Below are 21,472 nucleotides of genomic sequence, written 5' to 3'. Positions count from 1 at the left end.
GAAGCATAGAGCATCCACTTTCCAAGCTTTTTTGTGATGAATTCTTGTGCAAAATTTGTCCAACTGATAGTTTTGGGGTGAGGCAAAGAGATTGGTGTCTGTGCTCCCCCATTTGCGTGTCAACATGCTGAAGATTTGCGGATCCAGTTTCCATTCGTGTGGGTCCATAAGATTTCTGCTTAGTTCGTCTGCCAGAGTATTTTGTTTTCCTGGCAGGAACTGAGCTTGTAGATGTATTTGGTAAGTCAAGGCTGTGTTCCACAAGGCCATGGTTAGTCTGCAAAGTAGGAATGGGTACCCCCCTGCTTGTTTATGTATCACATGACTGTGGTGTTGTTCGTCTTCATCAGTAGTTGTCCTGGATGAAGAAAGTCCTTGAAAGCAGTCAGAGCATTCTGTACAGCTAGCATCTCTTTCTGGTTGATATGCAGGTGCATTTGATTTGGGCTCCATTCACCCTGAATGCATCTCCCTGCCAGATGCGTGCCCCCCCCCCCCCCCAGCATAGTCTGATGCGTCTGTAGTCAGGGTTTGGGTGGCAGGGGGTGGAATGAATGACAGTCCCTTGTTTTGGTGCCTGGCCTCTGCCCACCAAAGGAACTCTTGCTGCAGGCAAGGAATGATAGGAATCATTGTTTCCAGGCTGTGACAATGTTGACTTCATAAGCTTTTTAGGTACCACTGAAGTTTCCTCATATGCAGTTTTGCATATGGAATTAGAAGAATGCAGGAAGCCATGAACCCCAAGGCCTGCAGAATTTGTCTTGCAGATAACTGGGTTTTTGTGGCCACTTGAAGTAATTCATCAATTGGATTTGTGTGTCTGGCGTGAGGTATTCAAGCTTGCACCCAGGAATATATTTTTTTGAGAGGGTACCAGTTATGATATCTTTTCGTTTATGGTGTACCCTAGGCAAGTTAGAAGCCTTTTTACAAATGCCAGACGCTGTAGAAGAGAGTGTTCTTGTTTTCTGCCTGAATTAAGCAGACAATCGTCCAGATGAGGATAAATTTGAATGTTTCTTTGTCTGCAAAATGCAATTACTGGTGCCAGGCACTTTGTGAAGACCCTGGACGCAGTAGATAAGCCAAAGGGCAGTGCAGAGAACTGGTAATGCAAATAGCCTGCTTTGAAGCGGAGGTATCTTCTGCAAGATTTCCCGATTGGGATATGCAGGTAAGCCTCTTAAGTTTAGAGTTACCAGCCAGGCATCCTTGCCTAGCATAGGCATTAACTGTTGTAGAGTCAGCAACCTGAATTTTAGAATGTCCAGGAAAGTATTTAGAATGGATAAGTCCAGAATCGGACGCCATGATTTGTCTTTTCTGGGTACCAGGAAAAGTCTTGAATAAAAACCTTGTCCTTTTTCCTTTTCTGGTACTGGTTGAATAGCCCCATATCCATGAGGGACATAACTTGTTTCTGGACCTCTGCCCACTGATTTGGAGGCAGATCTGGCCAACCGTTTGGAATTGGCAGTATGTGGAAATGAAATCTGTATCCCTGGGATACTAGGTTTAAAACCCATTTGTCCTGAGTAATTAGATGCCAGTTTTGTGCATGAAGTGCTAGTTTTCCCCCCAAAGCGGCTGCCAAAAGATAAGTGCTTGGAAATGGCAGAGGAAAGACATTGAGACTGTTTACCATAGGGGGTTGCCTTGCTATTTCAAGATTTGGAGGTGGAGACACCCCACTGTTTTGTTCTGTAAGTTCCTTGTGACTGAAACCTGGAGCCTTTGGAGTGCCTAGGTTTGACCTGAGTGGCTCTGGTGGGTACTGGAAAGGACCAATTCTTAGTAGGCCAGTGTCTACTGAATCTGGGTGGCTGCACTTGTAGGAAATCTTTTACAGTTTGCGTAGATTTAGCTTTGTCTTCCATCTTTTTCAAAACTTCTTCTGCCTTATTACCAAATAAACTGTCCTGTTGTAAAGGAGCATCCAACAATTTTGCTTTAACATGATCAGGCAGATTTTGCTCCTTGAGCCAAGCATGCCTCCTTATCAGTGATCCAGTTACAGCGACCCTGCAAGAGGCCTCCAAGGAATCAAAGCCACATTGCAAAGTATGCTTTCCAACTTGTTCAGCTGAATGCAATAAATCCTGTAACTCTATTTTTCCACACAGTCAGAAATCAACATCATTTTCTGTTTAAGTAAGCCCATGACATGCTGATGATATTTAAGTGTATGAAACTGACAGTTTAAAGCCCTGATTGCCAGGGTTGCAGACGTGTAAAACCTTCTTACCTCATCGATCCAGCACCCTGAAGTCTCTATCAGAAGGGATAGGATTTTTAGCAGTAGAAGCCTTAACAACCTTGGGACCCTGAGAAAATGTTTCAGGGTCAGCAGTAGGGTTTTTTAAAAGAAATTTGTGGGAGTCAGGAACCCTGTAATATCTGTCTGGCTTACTAGGAGCCGGAGGCAGCGAATCAGGAGCCATGCTGGATTCTGAGAAAACATCATCAAAAATGTCTAGAACAGGAGGTATAGCCAAAGGCCTATGTTGAGGAAGAAGAAAATCCCTAAGCCTCTTTTTGGAATCTGAAAAACCCTGACTCTCCCAATGAAAATGTTCTCTTAAGGTATGCAAAGTTTCTCCAAAAGAAAAATCCTCAGGAGGAGAAGCAGAAGGGATGGATTCTTCTGCATCAGAGTCCTCATAACGTGGAAAAGATAATTCCTGATCAGAAGAGGAAACAGAAGAAATGGAAACCTGATCTGAAGATTCATAATCAGTACCTTACCTAGGCCTCTTAGCAGGAAGGGGTTGGGAACCCCTGATCAAGCTAATTAAATCCTTAGCCATTTTGATAATTTGTTTTTTAGGCATAGGGGCCTGAACACATGGCCCATGCGTCAGTTTTTTAGACATAGAAGCTGGTTTTGGCCTTGTTTTTGAGGATGGCGTTGGTTTAATATAAAAATCTTTAGGCCTGAAAACACCCTCAGAAGCCGGTGCCTGCTCAGTGGCTCCAGGCCCATCTAAGGGACAGGCATCCGCGGGTTCACCACTTGAAGTATTTTGTGGCATGCCGGACTCTGAATGGGTCTCAGTAGAGGCCTGCGAATAAAAAGTAACAGGTATCAGGGGCTGCGAAAGTGCCTCACTGTGCGAACCGGTGACTGGCTTAGGAGAAGCTTCGTCGTCGGGTTTGTTTGAACATATGAATTTCACTGAATTTTTAAAGTTTACTTTTGAGTTTAAAGTATTTCCTACTTGGACATTGAACTAAGTAAGGATTTGGTTAATGAAAGATTTACCTCCAAGATTTTTAGAAAGGCCACTTATTCCAATGCTTTTTGCACTGGTCTAGTGCTCATCCCTACCATCAAAAGAAGGCTGTTGTAAAAGGGCAGTTTGTTAGGGCATCCAGAATGGTTACAGATGAGGCCAACTTCATTCTTGAATGTAATTTATTAACAGAAATGTTTGTAAAAAAGGGTTACCCACTCCCCTTGGTGAATGATGTTTGTGCTGAGGTTAGTATTAAAAGAAAGACAGGGTCTTTTAAGCCCCTTTTGCATACTGCCTCACCATTTCGAGATGCCCCTTTTATTGAATAGATTAATTTATTGGAAGATAGTATGGTCACTTCTGTTTTAGATGCAGGTGAACTCTCTCAAACCTAATTTGAGTGAGGATGTCCGATATAGTGGATTTATTATTACATTCTCACTTGATGCGGATGACCTCAGGTATATTATTAATAAGAATTGGTGTTTTCTGAGGGAGGACGCATTGATTAATAATAGGATTAGAGAGAAACCTGATGTTATTTTTAGGAAGGGTAGTAACCTCAAAAATGCCTTGGAAAGTAATCGTATGTCAAAATGTGGTTTCTGTCATTTTTGTAAATTTATTAAAGTTACTGATTCCTTGGAGATGTATGGGAGAGTATACCAGCTTAAGGACAAATATAACTGTTCATCTAAAAATGTTGTGTACATGGCGATATGTCAAGCATGTCCAGCATTTTACATTGGAAGGACAGAAAGATGCCTGAAACAGTGCATCTATGAGCATTTGTACAACATTAGGAAGCTGAATTTGAATAACGCCTTGGCTAGGCATGTAAATCAGTTTCTGTCACATGCATTTCTATTTTTTGTCATTGATCTAGTGTTGGATAAATATAATAGAGGTGGTCCTATAGCCCTGAAATTAGATGAAAGGGAACTGATTTGGCAATTGAAGTTTAATGCACATTCCCTTCCTAGGCTGAATGATAATTTATCTATAAAATGTATGTTAAAATTGAAATCCTGTTTTAGATGATTATTAATTCAATTCATGGATGTATTTTAGCTTGCTGTATACACTTGGTGTTTATGTACTGATTTTTATATAGCATGAACCATTGTGTGTGTATGTTCCTTTAAGGACAATTTGAGTATGTAATTAATTGTTTAATTGGTCTTTTTGAAGGGATATTTAAATGACTTGTGGTTTTTAACTGTTGTCTGATTAAGTTTGCTTATGAAGTAAACGAAAGCACCAACTACAATTCCTGCTGGCTTGGTGTGTTTCTTTGGTTTTTTGTTTTTTTAAAACAAGCATATCAGACAGATCCATATTTCTCTCTGTTACCACTCTGTGGGGATATTCATCCCAACCTCATCCTTTCCTCCCATCCTGACTCCCCAGTAGCCTCCAAAACTCATCCCAAACCAACCCCCCACTACTCATCCCAAGTATCTCCTTCTAAAACACAAATCACACCAGTCACCAAAATCATCAAAACCCAAAACACCTCTCTCAAACTCACCCAAACAGCTTAAATTAAATTAATTTCCTTAAATACTTTTATCATCTATAACAAAATTTCAGAACTCCATTCTCAGATCACCCACAATAAACCAGATAGTTCTGCCATAACTGAAACATGGCTAAACCCCATATGCTTGACCTTGACATATCACTTCCTTGCTATAATGTCATCAGGGCTGATTGAATTCAAACACAAAAGGGTGGTGGAACAGCTTTATTATACCCTGACTATCTTGAAATCCTACTGTACAATAAACCTATTCCCAAATTCCATAATGATGAATTCCACATCTCCCATCTTAAACCAAATAACCATAAGCAACTATGTATTACAGACTGTGTATTCCCCAAGTAATAATGCTACAACCTCAGAAAATTTCCTAAACTGGAACTCACTTACAATTTCTAATGAAACAAATCTTGGGTGATGTTGATTTCAATTGGCAGATTATCTCCACAAAATATCGATCAACTAGCCTAAACCTATTTGGATTGACTCAACTAATTTCCTTATCCACACACAAACTATCCCAAAAGCAGTGGTTCAATTCTTGACTGAATATTGGTGTCCGATTCCACTAAGTATGTCTCCAGTAGCACCCTCAGATTCCCTCCCTGTATATGCAAACATACTTGGTGCCCATCATGTCAAACACTTACTTAGAACTTCCTGCAACCTCACCAATTTTAACCCTGATACATTTAACAGAATTCTAAACTCCTTTAACTGGTTTGTCCTGAAAAATATTCCCCTTAACAAAGCTGTACACAAATTTAACTCAGTTTTCCTGAAAACCCTCAAAAGTCTGGCTCCAACTACAGCAAAAAGAACAAAGAATAATTGTAGTCCTTGGTCATCCACTCAAAGCAGGTACTTATGTATGAAAGAGTTAGACCTTGGAAAGAATAGTCAAAATACACATCTCCTCAAAACCTGTAATGCTTTAAAGAACTACTTAACTGCACTAAGACAGACTATCACAGACAAAAAAATCTATTTCAGTAACCCCTTATTAAATCAGTCTTCCAACCCTAAAAAAATTCTGGTCTTCTACTAACAATGTACTCCACTCAAACATTCATCACTCCTAATCCTGTCCAAACAACACTTCCACTGAAACAGCTGCTCAACTTAGCATATATTTTACAGAAAGCATTGAAGCTCTTACAAATGATTTTTCTCCCAACAATCCTGACATTCCCCCTCCTTAGATAGCAAACAGACACTATTTCATCCTAAAACCCATCCCAATTTCCTACAACAGACTGCTGCTTCTTAAGCGGAAACTCTGTTTTCCTTCAGTAGATAATATCCAATACCTCAAAAGCAAGCAGTTAGTTCCATGGCCTATCATGTGCATTGTCTAATTAACAGATCTATCAAGAAATCATACATTCCTCCTCTACAGAAAAAAATTCATCCTCCTCCTTCATAAAAGATGAACCTCATTTTATATAAACAATTTCAGATTATTGCTATATCATTAAAAATTTTGGAGAAATGCATTCACAAGCAACTTCAAAATATTCTTCAGGAAAAGCTCCTGACCCTGACATAGCATGGTTTAAGACCTGCCCACAGCCCTACATGGCCTTATTAACTTTCACAGATACTATTAACAGCCAGAAATGAAGGCAAACTAGTTTCCTCTGTATTCCTTTATCTCTAAAGCTTTTGACCTAGTCTCTCACCAAAAAACTTCTCTATCGACAGTCTTCCCTCAGACTATCACAACCCATACTACTATGATAAATACTTAACCAACAGATACCAATCTGTCAAATGGCTTTCTACTTTTTTCCCTTCCCTTCTGTCAATACTGGTGGGCCACAGGGCTCCCTTCTCAGCCCGCTTTAATATATTCACTAACAATTTACATAAATCCTCTCAGCAACCTTCCCTCATACAATGTGCTGCTGATTCAACTAATATGCATTTCTAGTAATCTAAAAGATCTTCAGAGAATTACTCGAAGTCTAACTCTTTTGAAAGGTCTGCAGTGTAATAACCTTCTACTAAATACTAAAAAAAAAACAACTAAAAAAATCCCATTTACATAAATATATATATATATATATATATATATATATATATATATATATATATATATATATATATATCTGCATTAAATAATACCATGATTGAAGTTACCCCACCCACATACAAAACTACCTGGCATGACAATAGACGATGCTCTCAAATTTGATTTACATAGCCACAGCAGCAACAAGAAACTCCATCATAAACTAAGCACCCTACACAGAGTAAAGAAATTCCTTACAGACTCTGCCAAGGTAACTTACCCACCACTTACCCTCTCTCCTATATGGAGCCCCTATCATGACCAACCTACAAGCTTCACTTAGTTCTAAACTTGAACAAATTTATAACAAAGTTTCCAGATTCTCTTATAACAAATCTTACCGGAACCTCCACTGTTTATCACCAAAAACACTTAATTGGCTTAAGCTTCCACACCATCTTATACTCACTTACCTTAAACCATAAAATCATACATACCCCATCCATTTGCCCAGCAATTAGACCCCTACTCCAATACTACATTCCAAATTGTCTCCTTCAGTCAAATAATAAACTGCTTACCATCTATAAACCACAAAGGGCTGCTGGGATCAGTCTATTCCAACAGTGTAGCTTGATATATTAAATTTTATTCCAAGTTCTATCAGATCTTCATCTTTTCAAACCCTTACTAAAAGATTTCATCTCAGCCTCCTGACTTTGTCCTTGCTCCTCATTTGAGACATGGCTCTTTAACACCCTTTAATATCTTTCTTTTACCTCCCTTTAATGCATTAAAATCACTTCACTTGATTACCATCTTGCAATATCTAACTTTATTGTACTTCTTAAACTACTACACTTAACTCTAATTAGCAAAACAAAATTACTGTTCCATCACTACTCTGTTAACGCTCAGACTTTATGTCCTCCAATACTTCACTCTATTGTATTTCTTAAATTACTCCTACCTATCTTGTACACCATTCTTCTATAAAGTCTGAGTACAAGGCTTGTACATTTAAAATGCATGAATATCTATACACATTTTATTATACTGACTATTATGCTATGTATTCACTGAAACTGCATTATAAAAATGTGTTACTGTAAATACTGACTGCATTTAGGAAACCTTGGAGCTTTTCTCCCTGAGCCTCTGCTGAAAAAGGACAACTGTGTCCAGATGGACTTTCCTGGTAAACAAATGTCAGTAAATAAAATAAATTACACAAAAGAATACATAGAATGCATAATGCTTGTAAATGGGAACATTATGCTTGCCTATATGTCAAGTGATAACTCAATAAGGGTGTTCTGCTTGGTCTTATACCACCCTCTTTCCCTTTCGTTGCAAAACATTGGTTCTTTTCCTAATTTACTATAGTAAATGCCAGCACTGCTTTGCCCATTTTTATACCCCTACTTGAAGTCATTCACATTGGTTCTTTTCCTAATTTACTCCAGTAAATGCCAGCACTGCTTTGCCTATTTTTTATACCCCTACTTGAAGTCATTCACATTGGTAAAAATCTTTCTCCATTCCCATGTTGACTTAGTTCTTATATTCATAAAAGTAGCAGAAAGTACTCTAATAATAATATATATGACTGTTACTCTAGTTAAGAGCATGCATCCAGAATCCCAATTCCTCCTCTCTTCTTACTTCTCCATCCCACTATTTCATCACCATCATTACCCTTTCCACGTTGATTTATATCCTAACTGCTCTAAAGTAACCCTTCAAATCAGGTAATCTTAAACTACCTTGTTCTATGGGGAGAATCAACTTCCCACTTAACTCTTGCCCTCTTCCCGTCTTCCCCTCCCCAAATACACTATTTCAATGTTTAATCAATTCTGGTTGGTAAAATATGCCCGACTTGTATGTAAAACTAAATGAACTAGAAGCATTTCTGCTGCTTGTATAAGACGACTTGAAACATTTTCACTGCTTATATCTTGCTATTCCAATCCATAATCAAGAGCTTCCAGCTTCTCAGTTTTTATATTATTGTTTGTTTAATGTTTATCAACATATTTTTAGCTGTCAGAATAGAATCCTTTTTAATTCATACACCTGAATATTTCATCTTATGTTCCCATAAATATGGGTATTGCTGAAGCAAATAATGTGCAGGAACATAAGTTTGTTTTATCTTCATTTACCTTATGTCCTGGAAAAAACACTTGAAACAGCTTGAGAATATCCCAAACACTAAAATGCCCTTCTCATGATTTATCAAGTGCAAAAAATCATTACCTATGAATAAAACTACCTTTTCTTAATCACCATATCAATTATATCCTTGAATGCACAGTCATTATTTTGTCAATGGCTTCTCCGTTTAAACATAGGCTGTTGGAGGGGAAACCTTCCATGTTAATTCTTGCATCAGATCCTTCATATATCCTACTAATTAACCTTATCAGAGAACACAAATGCTACAACTGTCCTACTCATAAAATCTCAGTTGACTATGAAAATGTCTTCTTTGCATCAAGATGTACTAACAGAGGCATTTTTTATATTCTTCTTCCCTCTGAATTATCATTGTTCCATTAATGTCGGCAAATGTTTGCCTTACTCTCTTCCACAAAACACTGATCCTTAGTAGTTTTATCAACACCTTTGCCATTATCTTAGTTAGTCTAGACCTGAACACTTTATAATCATGGTTTAAAATTGAAATGGGTCTACATGAAGCTGGGCCTGAAGGGTAATACAGCCACTACTGCCTTCGTTCATGGTGTTTATATCCCTCCTTTTAAAATACTGTTAAAAAGAACACCATTGGTTAATGGAGACTTCTGTGTTAATTATGCATCGCCACTTTCACAGCCTTGAACAACGCAAAAAAAATATGGTGGGCAAGCCCCCGTTCATTCCCGACAGTCTCTGCACCTTAAATATTCTAACTCAGAGGCCGCACTATACTGGGGAAAAGGCACCTTTCACAACCCTGGTACTGCAGCAATCTTCGACAACAAAACAGATGACGACCTATTAATAACAGGTGATTAAAATTGGGGGTTTCATATACAATTACTATTACATTATACTATACATTTAACAAGACTGGTATTAATTACTGTAAAATAATTTAATCACCATTGCATTCTCCCTTTTATCACTTTTTTCACCCTTTTTCATCTACCTCTACAGATCCATAAGAGCATGGGGTACCTTGGCTTCAGAAGACAGTTACTACCTGGGAAAGATCCCATCACAGCTGGTCTCAGAACTACTTTGCACGGTAGGAGTGATAGTTCCTTTCCTGCAAGCAACCCGTGGCAAAGCAGCCTTGAACACCATCAGTCCAAGCTGCAGGTAATGGTGGAGGCTGCATTCAATACAGCTATGTTAAGGTGTTGAGGCCTATACCAAAGTCTCCTACACTGAGTGCAAATCTCACTAGCCAGGTTGGCTTCAACCACCCAAAATCACTAGAGAGACAGCTACCCCCTCAACACTGGGATCTGCCCACTCAGGATCCCCAGTGCAAGGCTATATCGGAGGGTCTCAGAGCCAAGATGACAGCTATGGTGTTCCCATGTCCTCCCTATCACCAACCATTTCTGCACCTACCACTTGTTTCCACAACTCCTACCCCATCACCATTTGTTAATCATCAGTTTGCCTGTCTTCCCTTACATTTGTGAATACAACCTATGTTGTGATCATCAACTCCAGTCTGTAAGGGCTTGTGAGATTCAGAAATGTGTAACATAGGATAAGAAAATGGGATGCAATGGTACTGCACATCTGTGTTGTCAGTAACTATTTCTGCCCTGCTCCCTCATTCTTTCCCTTACCCTTTTCTCCTTCCAAGTGTTACCACAGAGACACACACACATATATTATACATATAAATGTACACAAATACATATGTTTATATAAACACGTGTGTTTGCAAAAAATGAGGTCTATCCACACAAACAAAATCCTCCTCTCCTACCTTTGGCAGCTCAAGCCTCTTATGTCCTCCTATTGTGTTTCCCTTGTCTGCTCTCTCTCTCCCTTTTCCAAAATGTCCTCTCCACTTCCCTTTCCATAGTTATAAAAGCAATAAACTGGAGTGCAAAGAACACCTACATAGTAAGGGTGCTGGCAAAGCTGCTTTAAATTGCTAGGTAACAGCCTTGAGCCCAGGTATGTGATCCTGCCATCAAGTCTCATGATATTAGCACACAGCAGTCCTCACCAGCAAGATAAAAACAAAGATAGATTAGGGACTTAAATGGGCAGCAGTTCTCACACATTGAAAAGCTAGAGAGATTCCTGCAAATTTCTTCACCAGTTTTTACGCAATCCATCTGTACACAGTTTACATGGGCAGTTCTTTGTTGACTTCACATATGTCAAAACCAGCGACACTCATTTGCACTTACTATATTAGCATATAGGTGAAGCAGTGCTTTCCGTACATTCGCCTTGCACATTTTGCAGTACAGGACTGAGTAACACCCTTACTTTTCCCTTATGATACATATTTTAGAAGTACTGAGCTTACCATTCTTTGAGTTTGTATGCCTGGAAATAACAAGAAATCCTGTTGCTTTGATACTAGTTTTTAAAATCCTTTTCATATGGATTAAATAAAATCCCTTGTCCAGGATACCAACAACATCATTTTTTGACTAGTACAGTAACTGTATTTGCCATGTTATTACCCTGCAGGTTGCAACTAAAACAAATGGAACCTAGAAGTGAAAGGTCATTCATTTTTATGACTTCTCATCTCCACCAGTCTAACATAGTAATGTGGCATCAGTAGCCAAACTATGTCCCATTACCATGTACCCTAAGCAGTTGAAAGAACATAGTAACTGGACATAATCTGACTACCTATGTACACTAAGCACCTGAGATTGGCTGCCACTAGAGACTACAGAGACAGTAAGTGCTCCTGTTTTCGAGGACAGTTTCCTCTTGCAGGGACATTTTTTTTTATTATACTGAAGGAAACCGGGTATGATTGCAAGTATTGATAACATAACAGATTGCTTTCAGTACACTTTTTTTTCTTTGTAGTGGTACTTATACATGCTGTGAAGTAGTTAAAGCAGCTAGCCAAGGATAAACATTTCATGGCTTTATTTTGAGGCATTATAATATGAGCTTTATATGAAAAATAAATGACAACTAATGGGGCTGCATTTAGGGTACTAGTTTCACAGCATCTGGTAAGCAAATAAGGATAATGTACAGTAAAACAGCTACATGGAGTCAATTGATTTTGGGCTAAATGTGTTGTCACGGCTGTCTGCTAGTGGCTGGAAAACAAGTAATAGTGAAGATGCTGATGCTCTGTGGTTGTATTAGGAGGTTAAAAACTGCAAGGGAGTCTTAGATACAACTGATACAAATGACTTCTTGAAGGCTGTGTTGGCCAAGGCGCTAAAGTTTTTTTCAAATAAATCTGTGGAACTGTTGCCAGTCATATTTGTTTATTGTTTCCTGGGTGGTTTTTGGAGTCTTCGATACAAATTTGCAAAGGGGAGGGATAATGAGAGCAAATGTGCAAATGACAACCGGGACATAACAATTAGGAAAAGAGCAACACAAATTACTGCCAGAACAGTGTGGATCTTGGGATTCAGAAATGTGAAAGGTGGGAAACATGAAGTGACTATTTGTAGGCTTCTAGGACCCCAAGCCTTTCTGTGTTGGTGGGAAGCCTTCTAGCTTAATTTTGTTTCTTAGAACTAGCCAGTTTTTTGTTTCAGCACTTGTTCAGAACTTATTGCAAGCACTAAATAAGCTACAAATTACTACAGCACTCAACTTTCCTCACTGTCTAGAGGAAAACAGTTTCTAGTACTTAACAAATAAGGCATGTCTAAGGGTCAGCCCCCGGTGTTTTCTCCTGTCTACCTGATGACTCTGGGCATCTTGGGGCAATGCAGTAATTGCCTCATGTACACAGACAACCCTCTCCTCCTACCACCCAACACTGCAACCTGTGAGAGATGCACTTATATAGCCAAACTGGAAGCAAAGCTCTCTTCACCCAAGACTGGACTAGACAGTCAAGAAGAGAAGGTAAACACTTGCACCACACCACACTCAGCACATAGTCCCTCAAAACCTACACCACCAAAACACACACATAGAAACACAAAACACACACCTACATTCGCGGAGGCTCTCAGTAAAAACCTGCCCAAGCAACAGGGACCTCCAAAGCAGAAACACAAGCAACCTCCACCCCTCAACACAACCCAAATGACACATAGCCCACAAACTCAGTGTGCCACTCAACCACAGCCCATAAGGCATAACAATGTACCCAACACTCTAGTCATAGGTGACTATATAGTCAGGCACACTGATGTTACACTCACCAGGCTAAACAAGGAGAAAGTTACTGTCAGCTGCCTGTCGGGTGCCAGGACCCACCACATAACGCATGCACTCAGGTCACTCCACAAGTACAAATAGGACTCTGTCATTGTCCATGCTGGTGTGAATGACCTGAGACGTACCTCCTTGGACTACATAAAAAGTGACATGGAGGAGCTGTCCAATCTTGTCACCCAGGCAGGTATGACCCTAGCCCTGAGTAGCATCCTGCCATCACCCAGAAGGATACCACAGTACAAGGACAAAATGACTGACTTCAACAATTGGCTAAGCTTCTGGTGTCATTCTAAGGGGATCCAGTATCTGTCTGCCTGGGATGACATGATCGACAAGCCATGATGCTTTGCCAGAGATGGCCTGCACCTGTCGCCCCTGGGATTCTGGATACTGGCTAAGGCTCTAGCCACCCCCTATAGTGCCTTTTTTAGGCAAGGTTCAAAGGACAAAATTACCACCCTAACAGGTACAGGCAAGAAGAATCTGAGGGTATTGCTACTCAATGCTAGAAGTCTAAACTTCAAAATGCACTCGCTCGAGGCACTCCTTAAAATGGAGAACATCGACATCTGTACAGTGACAGAGACATGGTTCAAGGGTCCAGAGAGTACTCCTGCATTACCAGGCTATAATTCATACCACACCTTTCGGCCACCTAACCTGGACCAAAACACTAAAGGTGGAGGCGTTTCCATATTCATTAAGGATATCCACACCTCCAGGCTAGTTGCTCAGCATAATGCAGCCGAGATTATCCAAGTCCAACTAACTCTGGGCAAGACAGCAATCCAAATTGTAGCTCGCTACAGATCCCCCACCATGTCCCAGGATTCCCACTCATCATTTCTTAATACACTGGAAAATATTAGGGTACAACCCAACACCCTAATAATGGGCGATTTCAACTACCCTACCATTAACTGGGAAAACTACTCGTGTATCAACTCTTGTGCTCAACATTTTCTGGAATTCATAAATTCCAATGCCATGGATCAACTTATCCACATCCCCACCAGGGGCAGCAATATCCTAGACCTGGTCATTACCAACATGGGCAACTGGTGCTCCACACCAGAGGTCAATTCCTCGTTGGTCAGATCCGACCATAAGCTAATCACCCTAGACATCCACATCCCTCCCCCATCCCCCATTAGGGAAACCACAGTAAAACAATTTCTCCAAAGCCAACTTCACGCTTCTTAAGACAGAAGTGGCAAACTTCACGACACCCATACTGATGGACAATAGAGGTAGGACTGCTGAATCCTACACAAATGCACTTTATAAGCACTTACATGAGTGCATGAATCGTGTAATCCCTAACAGAACCAAGATTCTATCCTCCAAAAAAAGGAAGCCAATCTGGTGGTCCCCTGCCATAAACAAACTCTAAAACAGAAGAAAGAAACTGTTGCAAAACAAAAGAGTAAAATCCCACGATTGGAGAAACTCCCTGGTCAGCTTCAGTAAGAAGCTGAGATCCCTCATAAAATCCTCCAAAGCTAGTTATGAAAACAAAATCGCCACTGAATCTAAAGACAACCACAAAGCATTCTATAGCTATGTCAAGAATCTCAATGGCAACACTCAGATCTGCTCTGAGTTACAGCACAATGGCACTAAATATACAGTGCCAACGGATATTGCCAACATCCTGGCAGATAGGTTCAGTGCTAACTTTACCCCTCTGTCATCCCCTAAAGGGCCCATCTCTATACCAGAAGAATGCAAAGTTCCTGTAATCACGGCTGCACAGGTAAAAAACACACTATCCAAAGCAAAGAACACAGCATCCATGGGACCTGATGACATCCCAGGCTGTGTTCTACATGAACTACAGAAGGAACTGGCATCCTACCAAAGTACCATGTTCAATCATAGCCTCACCCCCAGGCTATGTGCCCACTGAATGGCACACAGCAACAGTTATCCCACTCCACAAAGGGGGAGCCACCACAGACGCTGGAAACTACCGCTCCATTAGCCTAACGAGCCTGGTCTGCAAGGCTATGGAGCGTATCATCATGGAACTTATAAACAATGACATTGGTAATCTCCAAACTCAGGACCCCACCCAGTTTGGGTTTGTAAAAGGTAGACCATGTCTCCTAAACCCGATAGACTTCTTGGAAGCAGTCACCAAAGCCGTAGATGAGGGTAAGGTGGTTCACACAGCCTATCTAGATCTCGCCAAGGCTTTTGACACCATCCCCCACTCTGGAATTATAGATAAACTCACTAAACTAGGTATAAATCCCCATGTCACAAGATGGGTTGTCAACTGGCTCACTGACAGAACCCACACTGTGAAAGTAGCAGACTCCAAATCCAGCTTCAGACCAGTGACAAGTGGAGTACCACAGGGTTCAGTCCTAGGTCCTCTCCTGTTTGGTATTTACTTCTCTGAAGTACAGGCCAACACAGAAGGTCTTTGGCTAACGAATTTCACAGATGACTGCAAACCAGGAGCCATAATCAAAACTCCAAAAGATGTGGACATCCTAGAAAAGGGTCTTGCTGAGACAGATGCCTGGTGTCAAAGCCATGGCCTCAAGCTCAATGCCAAAAAGTGCATTGTCATTCCTTTTGGTAAAAACTCAGTACCCATGAACTACCACATAGGTGGTAGTCTACTTAACACCGAAAGTGTGATAAGAGACCTTGGGACGCAGGTGGACAGTAGTCTCTCCTTTGATAATCACATTGCCACAGTAGTCAGGAAATCCTTCTAAGTGGCACCTCATCACAAAAGGTTTCTCATCCAGGGGAAAAAAAAAAAAAAAGAGGTCATTGTTCCCATCTACTGGTCACTCATTAGACCCATTATAGAGTACAATGCCCCTTTTGGTGTGTATCTCAAGACATCTACAACAACTGGAAAGGCCACAGAAATACCTCACAAAGATGATTACCGGCCTCAAAGAGATGCCCTATGCAGACAACTGCAGCTTTACTCCGCTGCATAATCGCCTACTCAGAGGCAATCTCTGCCTAATGCACAAAGCTATGTCAAACCCAGAGCTTTTAGACATGCTCCACAAAGAAATCCCAATCCCTACGAGCTACACGCTGCTCTAGGGACCTAAACCTCGTCACCACAATAAACAGAACATGCTGGAGGGATAGATTCCTGTCCCAGAGACTTCCCATACTCTGGAACAAACTACCTATCTATTTCAAACAAAGCTCCTCATTAGCACTCAAGAAAAATCTTGATGATTGGACGGGAGATAGGAAATTCACCCTGGGGATCACTTCTGTGGCTCTGCTCGACAGTGGCACAGGAAAATAATTTTCTTGGGTGGCAAAAGCCAGGGTACCTTTGGCTAGGCTTATATAGGCCCTAGGGCCAATAGCCTAGTACCTACCTATGAATCTATGTAGCAGTAGGTGAAATAAATAGCTAGTGTACTTTTATTGGGAAGGTGCATGGAGGTTTGGGAATGGTGGGTTGGTTGGGTTTAATCCCCTGCTCTATGTAGTGGTGGCAAATGAGCAAATTCTAAGAAATTCACATGCCTTGGAAGAAAAAGCTATCAGAACACCTGCTCTCTGATGGGTCTTAGCAATCAGTAGGGCAACTCTTAATTTATGCTGGAAAGAAAACAGCATGGAACTAAACAGAACTTCCTTTTCATTTTGTCTTACCTGAAGAAACCACTACATTTTTAAGCCTTTACTGTGCACTTGGTGAGGGCGGAGTTAAAGATTATAAATCAGGAACTGAATAAGCTTATACAGAGTTAAGGAAACATGTAAAGTAAAACAAAACCCAGAAGACAAGAAAAAAAATGAAAGGCAAAGAAACAGGAAAATAACTAACAGACAGGCAGACAGATAACAAATAACAGCCAAAAGTATTATATGGTAATAAGACAGAAATGAGTACAGAAAAAGTATGCTGACAAAATTAGATGCAGTTATGACAAACTATGCTGGTCAAATTACTCTGTCTAACCAGGTTGACCTCTATCACATCAGGTAATAGTCAAGCTGAGAAACTAGTCGCAATTTAAAACTGGTGGCCTACACAACTGGAGGAACTTTTAAATGTGCAGTAAAGCAGCAAAGAAAAATACACAGTAGAAAAAGACATTACACATTTTAACAAACCTATCAAAAACATTCACATTGCAAAGAAATATGCTTCACTTTGGATTTTACATTTTTCCTTCGATATATACTGTTGGTGCCCAATGAAAATCCTATGGGAGCTGGCTATGACGCGCAGAAAAACAGAAAGACTAAATCACATTTTCAGAGCAATGTGGAAGTTGTAAACAAGCATAAAGTAATACTGGTTACAGTGACTCCACGTGTAGGTAGGTAATTAAAAAAACATATAGACCCAAATACAAACTACATCTACTTGGTTACATCTAAAAGAAAGAAAAGAGAAACTTCTGATAGAAGTCAGCTGTAATTGCAATAGTTAGGTGACTGCACATCATTTCACTTTCCAAGAATAATATCCAGATAAAATCATTTAGAAGCGTCAGTAAACAGAAATAAAATTCCAAATAGTAAACAAAGTAGTCCTCACAACAAAAATCAGGAGACAAAAAAGGGCCCGCTGATAAAAAAATGCTTCAAAGTAGTAGGCACTGAAAGGGTGAGACAGTATGATAAACGAAGCACCAGTGCAGCACCTCAGCCCAAGCAGCCCACAACTATCAAGTTAACATACACAGCTGCTCGAACAGAGTGCAAATGTAGGAATTTGACCAAGGCATAAGCACCAACGTAAAACTCCCACTCACCTTATGAGGGGGTACTGCCGCATTACCTAAAATGGGGCAAAAGTATAAAATGTATTTGAACATCCATCCTCATTTTATAGGCAACATTCATTCATATAATACGAACTAAATATACCACCAGTCTTGTACAATCACATTAATTTTAGCAAAAACTTGACTGTAATAAGAATAATGACCCTGATATATAAAACAGCTGCAGTTTTAACCACCGGGCAATAAGCTACATTTTATTACTGCTTTACATACCCCTGCAGCAGCTAACAACCCTCAAACACTGTATATGGTACTTACTTGTTCAAGTTAACATCTTTTCCCTTTTCATGAGCATCAATCAACTGCTTGATAACATCAGCTACAGTCATCATCATCAGCTCAGCATGACTGAGGTCCCCTAAAAGGATAGAAAGGCAGAGCAATTAGTAAATAAGAGTTAAAACTTTGAAGACGATTAAGGCTAATGGAGTGTGTAGGACAATAAAGACTTAATACAAACATTAACAATGATATGGGGGGTAGGAATGCAATGAAGTGGAAAATGTTATCTGAACATAATAAAAATATATCTGTAGCAATTTTCATTCAGTCCTCACTTATGAATTATGTGACATTATATTTCCATTCGTATCAAACAGTTAGATGACTACATGGCAATCGGCTAAAATTAAAACATGTTAAAGGCCATTCCCACTAAAAAGTAAATTTATTCTCTTTTCTTACCACAAAATGCTTCCTTCTCTTTAATCCGCTCAAGGAGTGTCATATATAAAGAAACCATGATATGGCTAATTTCCCCTCTGTTTTCCTGCTTGTATCCAATTCTGTAAACTCTTTGGACACCATTCTCACTTCCTGTGATATCCTACATTATTTGCTTTTGCTGTTTATCACAACATTGGCTACATCACAGAAACACTCTTCTTTAATATGGAGTGAGTGAGCAGTAAGCAGGGAGGGGACTACCTCTAACACATTTATCCTCAAAACTAAACAAACATTTTGGATAACAACACAAGATGCAATTAGAAAGCAGTTTAGACTAGATTGTGAACTTCCAAACAAAAGCAACAAATATTTAGAGTAATTACGAAAAACAAACAAACAATCAGGTTGATTTTTTGGCACAGGTCATTTTTGTCCACCACGTCTAGTGTAAAGGAAGGGTTAGTTCTTATAGATGCTATCTTTGTAGAACACTTGGTAAGAAGGATATGCAGATAAAGCCAGAAGCTCTGAAATTATTCTAGCTGATAACAGTAGAGTCTTCCAAGACAAACTTGAGTTATGCCATAGCAGCCAACTCAACGAGTTGAAGAGTTAACTTTTTAGTACAAAACAGAGGTCCCATGAAGGAACTGGATCTTTGATATGATGGTACAAAAGAAAGGTTCCAAAAGATTTTACAGGCTTTCAATGAGGCCAGAGATATGGAACTGGCAAAACGGAAGCTAAATGAACTTCAACAAAGGAGGACCAAGGTCAGAGTGAAACATCTACAATAAGTAGACAATTATGCTGGGCAGGGATGCTATAAAGGGATTCTATACCCTGGCTGTAGTTCACAAAAGAAAATGAGTCTATTTATTCCTAAAAATGTTTCTAGAGCGTTATCAAACTCATTCTGAGTAAGATGGGTTACTGGTCATCAATGAAAGTGGAAAAAACATGTAGTGAACTAAAGGAAATTAAGTAAAATGAACAAAATAAGAGCTACACCAAGTAGCCCAAGTAAGAGTATCGAACAACAGTGCAAGTAGACTGACCACGCAGAGATCAATAATTCAAATAAAATCGTATTTATTTAAACAATGGTTAGCGCTTTCACATAAGCTTCATCAGATCATAATACACTGGTCAAATTTATACTACTATCCCTCCAATCAATTTCCAACACATTAACACATGACTATATCTTAATAAAAAATACATCCTAGGTGTAAACATGTCTTACAAATATATATAAAGTATACAATATACATGTGCATGACAATAAAAGACATACAAGACAAAAAACATATCAAAATATATATACATATTAAAACCATCCTAAAAGTAACATATATATCTATTATTTCCCAACAGATAATTTCCTGTTTTTCAAAAATGGTTTGATACTGGCCCTCTCATTCAGTCCTTTACCTCCATCTGCTCTTAACCTTAGAATCCAACACTGTTATTTACTTTCCGTTGTGTTATTTATATCTCCTTCTCTTATATTAGGAACTACTATATCTATAACCATAAATCTAAACGTGTGATCTTCGCCCATCATACTGACATGTTTCACCAATGCATTTTTCTCATGTCAGTATGATGGGCAAAGATCACACGTTTAGATTTATGGGCAATGATCACACATTTAGATTTATTGTTATAGATATAGTAGTTCCTAATATAAGAGAAGGAGATATAAATAACACAATAGAAAGTAAAAGTAAAGAACAGCGTTGGATTCTAAATGACTGAATGAGAGGGCCAGCATTAAACCATTTTTTAAAAACAGGAAATTATCTGTTAGGAATATATATATATATATATATATATATATATATATATATATATATATATATATATATATATACACACACATATATATATATACATATACATATATATATATATACATATACATACATACATATATAGGTTACTTTTAGGATGGTTTTAATAGGTGTATATATTTTGATAGATATGTTTTTTGTCTTATATTGTCATACACATGTATACTGTATACTTTATATATTTGTAAGACATTTTTATAAATATTTGTAAGACATTTTTACACCTAGGATGTATTTTTATTAAGATATAGTCATGGTTATGTGTTGGAAATTGATTGGAGGAGTAGTAGTATACATTTGACCACTTGTAACAGTGTATTATGGTCTGATAAAGCTTATGTGAAAGCACTAACCGTTGTTTAAATAAATACGATTTTATTTGAATTATTGATATCTGCGTGGTCAGTCTGAGAGCCCTGGAATCTACTTGCACTAAAGGAAATGAAGTTTCATGTCAGGTTTGCCAGATAGAAGACTTCTGCAAAGCCACAAATGGAGAAGCTGTTCTGGGAGATAAGCCCACAGTAGGGGGAACCATAATTGTCAGTGACCACAGATTGCATCTCTCTCACATTCACTAGGTATGCCCCCTTATGCCTAGCCTATAAGGTAGTAATCACTGCCACCAACTACTATTATCAGCTACTCTAAAGGCCCTTACCACAGGGTGTCCAATTCTACTGTGCAATGTTATTATTATCCAATTAGGAATTGTGACGAACAGCAAGGCTATTGGAGTGGCTTATATAGTATCACCAAATACATGCTGTACTCTAAGACCTTAAATTATCTCTACACAAAACAGCCACAGTTGAAAGGTTTAAAAATATTAAATAATAAAAACACAACACAATACTTATTAACTCAACACAATGACAGAGAGAGTTCAGAAATCACAAAAAATACTTTAAAACAACACTGTAGGATAGTAACACATAAATACAGACAACAGCTAGACTAATCTGGCTATATTCCTACCTGTCTCTAAGAGAAAC

General features: G+C 39.1%; 1 protein-coding gene across 2 annotated transcripts in view; it reads right to left on the bottom strand.

Annotated features, from left to right (window-relative positions):
- The window catches only part of ELP3 (elongator acetyltransferase complex subunit 3), a 1,566,942-nt gene that overhangs the window by 1,497,042 nt on the left and 48,428 nt on the right, over positions 1-21,472 (bottom strand). For both annotated transcript variants that reach the window (XM_044061854.1, XM_044061853.1), the window contains exon 2: positions 18,211-18,310. In XM_044061854.1, coding sequence (XP_043917789.1) covers positions 18,211-18,310 — 100 coding nt within the window. The remainder of the gene's footprint in view (positions 1-18,210; positions 18,311-21,472) is intronic.

Source organism: Protopterus annectens, chromosome 2.part0, assembly GCF_019279795.1.
Source record: "Protopterus annectens isolate FY-2018-M chromosome 2.part0, PAN1.0, whole genome shotgun sequence".
Lineage (NCBI taxonomy): Eukaryota > Metazoa > Chordata > Ceratodontiformes > Protopteridae > Protopterus > Protopterus annectens.
This window is presented reverse-complemented; position numbering and strand designations above follow the sequence as displayed.